Source organism: Ambystoma mexicanum, chromosome 2p (genome assembly GCF_040938575.1).
Source record: "Ambystoma mexicanum isolate Mex_15411 chromosome 2p, UKY_AmexF1_1, whole genome shotgun sequence".
NCBI lineage: Eukaryota > Metazoa > Chordata > Amphibia > Caudata > Ambystomatidae > Ambystoma > Ambystoma mexicanum.
Window position 1 is genome coordinate 323498184 of NC_090923.1, and position 6292 is coordinate 323504475.

The 6292-nt window shown below is 41.1% G+C and overlaps 1 protein-coding gene across 4 annotated transcripts in view; it reads left to right on the forward strand.

The window, feature by feature from the left end:
- Positions 1 to 4255, forward strand: part of CACNA2D3 (calcium voltage-gated channel auxiliary subunit alpha2delta 3) — a 3251448-nt gene extending 3247193 nt beyond the window's left edge. For all 4 annotated transcript variants that reach the window (XM_069643639.1, XM_069643642.1, XM_069643640.1 and 1 more), the window contains one exon: positions 3825 to 4255. In XM_069643639.1, coding sequence (XP_069499740.1) covers positions 3825 to 3917 — 93 coding nt within the window. In that variant the 3' untranslated portion in view covers positions 3918 to 4255. The remainder of the gene's footprint in view (positions 1 to 3824) is intronic.
- The last annotated feature ends 2037 nt before the right edge of the window (positions 4256 to 6292 follow it).

The window sequence follows — 6292 nt, forward strand, 5'->3', positions numbered from 1 at the left end:
TAAGTGAGTGTTATTGTTGAGCAGATCACATTAAACATTTTAGATGAGCAGCGTTGGAGAAAGCAATTTCTGTAGCATAACGAATTACGTATTTATTGGTCAAGAAACCTAGCTCACGGTCAAATTCGTTGCTTGTGATTATGGATGCGTGCTAATCCAAAAAACTAGCCTTCAATCATTTCAGGTTTAACACTGCTACAATCTAAAAGCTCACAAAGGAGTGCTTGTGAATGTAAACACACTATTCATCCCGAAGAAGGCCTAAACAATAGCACACGTTAGACAGGCACTTTGTTAACAAGCGAAACCTCTTCTGTAATCATAGAGGGGGGCATGATTCCAAGCGTTATAATGATTAAAGCACTTTGCAAATGCAAGGTGCACTTCTCATTATGTCCTTGGAATCCACTGCACGTTTAACGTCCTCACATTATGATGGAACACGCCATCAAGGCAACTACCATACAATGAACACAAGGATGACATTTTCTTTGAAATATTATTTTGGAGTGAACAAGCAGTTGGTAAAAATACATTGGGCCTCATTTAGAGTCTGCCGGTCTGGAAACAACGGTGGCGGTAAACCCACTGCCACCGTTGGTTCCGGACCAGCAGATCACGAATTCTGCAGGCGGGAGGTGTCACTCCCGCCAGGTCTGACCTGGCGGGATTAACACCACCCGCCTGCAGACGGAAATGGAAACACCGGCTCCGTCATAGACGGAATCAGTGTTTCCATTGTCCCCATCCTCATGGAGTCAGGGGAATGGGGAATTACAGAATTCCGCCTCCGGAATTACCAGGTCACTGGGGTTGTAATGCCCTGGTGATTCTGGCAATCAGAGAGGCGGTAATTCTTTCCAAGTCCGGCAACAACCTGCCGGTTTTTCCGAATTGGTTACCACCGGACATCAAATGAGGCCCATTTACACCATACTTACATTAAATCTAACAATAGTTAAGTGTGTTATTTTACATAAGTAAAAAATCCAAAATGCATGTCAACATGCTTCCTCTTAATCAATATTTAGAAGAAATGCATACCCTATTACTCCAGTGGGAAAGATGCTGTGCCCTGTTACTTTGCTCTGGAGGTTTGTTCTGTGATTGTTGAGACTCTCCCGGTTTCTTTACACTGGGTATTATTCCATAGGCAGACACGGTGAGGATACATGTCTGCACTGAAGCATGCTGTGATATCATACACTGGTTCACAAGCTTCAAATAGAGTGTTCTACTTTTAACTCCCTACAATGATTTACTCAAATGCATAATGACTATCGCGGACCTGATTTACAAACAATATTTCAATGAGGCCTCCGTGTTAAAACATTTTTTTTAAATTAGGCCCTTGTCACAAACAATTCAGATAATGTAATATTGTGGACAAAATAATGCTAGGATATGTAAACGTGAGCTTTACGTGAGCTGCATCTTAAATCAAAAAACCTCACATGTCTGACAAAAAGGAGTTTTCTATTTCTAATGAAGATATATATAAAAAAAACAAGCAAAAGAACTACAATGATTCAACTTGTTTAGTTTATTCATGAGAGCCGAATTACATAAACTGCATTGTGTACTTATGCAAATTAAAAATCCCTTGCTAAAATTGCATCGTTTGGTGTTGTCTCTCTATTGGGGTTAAAATGCAAATAGCAATATCGCACAAGTGAAGGCAGTAAATAAAACCTGTGGACAATTTCCAATTTGTGTGTGCATTCTTTGCTTTTAAAAGGTGTTGCCAATATTAGCACACACTGACCACTTCACACGGTCGTTATTTCTGGTCGAAACAATATAGAAAGAAAGGCAGATGTCAAGCGAAGCATTTTGCCAGGTGCAATTTACCAACACCATGTGTAATCGTGTGAAGTGCAATTTAGAAAAACTGGAAGAAAATAACAAATACTTGGAATTTACCTCTAGTATCTAAATTTGCAGCACCTATGCACCTATTCAGGCAATTCGGCTCTTGATTTCCAGTAGCCATTCTGTAGCCTGTCTAAAGAAAGGTGTCAGACTTTTGCTAACCTCCGGGCAATAAGCACAGGTAGGATGGTTTATGTCATTCATGCATTACAATGATGACTAGGCCTAATTGTCCGACTTTCCCAGCAAGTCCTCTTTTTATGGGCATAGTTAGCTTTTGTGTTCTTTTGATGAGTAATTCCACGGCATTGCTTTTTATAATTTACTAATGAAAGGCTTGCACAAGTAAACCAACCATTAAGAATATGTTTCCTCACCCTGTGGCACTAAGCATTAATGCAATTGTGTTCTATAACCCATTAAATATGTATCTGGCACAAAACGTGTTCCTGCACTGAAACACTTTTAAGTATCGTTACCGCCCAGTTGTCATTCTCTCAGCTACGTTACAGCAAAGGGAAGCAGAAACATGCCTGGCAAAATATCCTAGGAATAAACTATATCTTGCGCTCCACATAAAATATATCCTTTCCTTGTGATAATAGTAACTGTTATTTCACAACTTTAAGTTTACATCAGAAACTGTTCAGTTAACGTTCGTGTTACTGGGTTGCTGATTGGCTTTGAACGTATAATGGTGGTATGTAAGCAAGCACGGGAACTTGTTAACCCCTTAAGTGCCAAGGACGAATATGCTCGTCCTCTATGCATAGATTTGCATAATAGACTGAGCTTACATAACAGAATTCCCAGATGAGGAAAATAATGTAGTCCTACTGTGCTGTGAGGCACAACGACGTATTTACGTTCTATGTGCACTGTTGCAGTTTTATACCAAAGGAGTCATTTTCTGATGACGTGTAATCCTAACATATAAATGAAGACATTTCTGGGATTGCACCAAGTAGTTTATCATGCAATTATTCCATATGGAAAGGCCTTACTGTTAAAAAATCAACACACATGAAACATGCCTTGTGTAATGTTTGATAATCAACCATTATTAATCAGTAACTAACACATTGATACTGACACTGATGTTTACTTTTCCGCACTAATTCCTAGTTGCTTTCCTTTGAACGATTTGGATAATGTACCCTCTCTAGAAACATCCTTTTTTTGCACATTAAGGTATTAACAATCAGGGATTTTACAGTAGTGTGTATACTTCAAGCAGAGTATATGAAGAACACATACATGTAATGTCTTATCCTGACTTTGGGGCCATCATGAGATGGGTGGAGTGTAAACATGTGGTGGTAATCATATTACCGCTGCATTACTGCTCTGCCCAATCCCGAGTGTGGACAGAAAGTGGGAGGTTTACTTCCAGCTTTTTCCTAGAGGAAAAACCTCCCCATTCCACCCATTTGCAGTGCTATTACCGCAGCGCAAATTACACTATGGTAATAGCACCCAGAATGTCCCATTGGGTCAAAGGACCCAATGGGAATAGGGACATACCACCTCCCACAAATCGGGATCTGGCGCTCATAGCGTCGGACTGAGTTGGAGTAACGCAATTTGCGCTGGCGGTATGCCGGCAGAATTACCGCTGGATGCCGCCAGACTTGTAATAGAGCCTTGTCTGTACTGGTCATTGTGATAAACAGAATACACATGTGCATCATTAAGTAAATAGCACTGTTTTTTGTTTGTGCCCATACAATGTTTGCATTATCTTTGTCTCAGAACTTTCTGATCTGTTTTGCTGTATGGTCACATACTTCATAGTACTGCGCAAATGTGGGTGAAGTTGTTTGTCTTTCAAGTGGCCGTGCTCAATATCTTCTAAAATACAAGTACTGTATGTCTTCTTGAGCTTAAACATAAGCAACAGGTGCACATTTTTGATACGTCTCTCAATTGACCTTTTATTTCTCCCCTTTTAGGAAAATGCAAGGGAATGTGGTGGCGTTCTAGGTCTTTCTGCTCGCCCACTAGTTGTCCTGCTTTCTCTAGTGTTGACCCTTTTTTCAAGGTGACATTGACTGGCCACACCCTATGGCATGCACCAAACATGGATAAACTGTGAACTGAATACATGAGACAGCACAGAAGAACTGAACTATAGTCAGCACATCAGCATTTTTATGAATTAGAAAACTGTTTGTGATAACAACTCTTAAAATATGTTGAATCAAAAGTTTTTTTCATTTTATTTTGCAACTCATGCAGATGTGAACTTGCCATATGATAATCACACTTCATCCACAAGAGGACAACATACGATGGTGAACATTACTTTCTGCTTTGTCATAACATAACCAATTAAAAATGGTGTACTTTTTAAATAAAGTATATTAAAATCACTATTTTAAAAGTTGTCGTGTGCTTGTTTACGTTTCTCTTTATGTTATATATTGTTTGAGAAATATGTGTATCTAAGCATAAGAGATGCAACCCAGTGGGTATCAATTTCTATGATTTACTCATTTATTTTTCTCACAGGAAATGACTAATGCCTATATATGATATGATATATGATAGGGTATTTATAACGCACTTAATACACAGAGGTTTCTAAGCGCAGACCCGGGTATCAAACCTGTGTTGCTCTGTGTCGTCTTGCTTCCAAGGTGAGCACGTTGCCCATGAGCTATCTTCCCGAGAACCCTGAGATATCTTCCCGAGAGTTCCCCATATAGCACTGAATGTACATCAGGTAGATTATACCCCACCTTAAGAAGCATGGCCTCCGCTCACCTTGTGGCCTGCCTTGCCTATGTAATTCTGTGTTTATTGAATTTATAAAACACTGTTGCTAAAGTGACTGTATATGAGTATTAGAGTAATGATGGCTATCAGGTAAGGCCATTATTGCACTTAAAGACAATGCAAATAATGTGGAAAGAATTCAAGTATCATCTGGGATCAGTGCCTTTGAGCTCAGACCTGGGGCAATCATGACTCGTGAGAAGGCTGGTTTTCATGGCACATGTTCTTTGAAATCAGGCTGCTCCAGCCATTTGTTGACACAGGTCCCTGCCCCCTGAGTGATTACAATCACTTTCTATCACATTAGTCAGACTCTGAGGGGCTGATTCACAAAGAAGTTTTCAATGGGATTGTGCCATTGTAAACTTTTTGATTTTTTCATCTACAAAAAGCATTTATCTATGCAATAGATTGTACACCTAGTATCCCATATCTGTGGTAGGCACACAGTGCTAGAGTAGGTTCAAATATATTGAAAAGAGTATACATAGTTATGTTGTGGCAAATGGAACAAAAATGATAATATATGTGAGAGACAAGCTTAATGATGAATGTTTATTACAGGAGCTGGATAGAAGGTTTGATGTATTGAAGACAAAGAGAAACAGATGTGAAAATAAGGTAGAAACACAAACAGACACACATATATTTGACACATTAGCCGCACTTATTCCTAGCAGGATTTGTGATGCATGCAAAGGGGTGAATGGGTTTATGTTCCGTGCAAGGGTCTCAATGAAAGGTGTTTACTTGTAGAAACTCTGTAAGCTCTCTACTTCCTCTTGGAGAGTCAATTCACCAAGTAAGTACACATGTAACCCTCACTTCTTTGTTGAAAGAAAGAGCAAGACAGGAGTAAGCCAGATTTACTATTGGTAACTTCTTTCTGAATTGGCTGAATTGGCCTGTCCCTCTCCAGGGTAACTGTCAGACCTGTGTGACAAATCGAGGGAATCTGTCCCTTCTCCCAAAGGGGGAGCTCCCACCCGTGGAGCTAAGGAGGTGAGCCCCCTCTACAACACCCTCCCTAGGGGTCAAGGCAAGTGGAACCACACCGGGAAAGACTCCACCTTATGGGCCAAGTACTCACATTCCTGTGATATGATATGATATGGCATTTATAACGTGCCAATACACAAGTGTTTCAAGGCGCGACAAGGCAAGGGACGGGACAAAAGGAGCACAGACAGCGATCCTACTATGCCAGGTGTCATTCAGATCGCACAAGTGCATGGGAAGGGGGCAGGGACAGTGCAGTACATGGGAATAGATAATAACAATAAGTAAGTAACAGCCAGAATGTGAAAAGTGCAAGGGCAAGTGCAGACATCAGGTGTCAAAGGCTGGTAGGGGGACTGTAAGGATAGAGAAACATTCCCAAGTGCGGGGGTTGCCAGGCAGGCAGTGCAGGTGTGTGACGTTGGCAAGGGAGGGACCTGGGCCCAAGATCAGAGGGTGTCCAGGTAGCCAGTGCAGTTCCGGTTACAGCCAGGAGGTCAGCAGAGGAGAGGAGGAGAAAAGGCAGAAGCAAAAAGAAAGGTTTTGAGGTGCGTCCAAAACCAGAGATGGTTCTCATCAAGTTTAAGGGAGGCAGGGAGGCTGTTCCAGAGGGAGGCACCAGCCGAAGAAAGAGATCTACCAC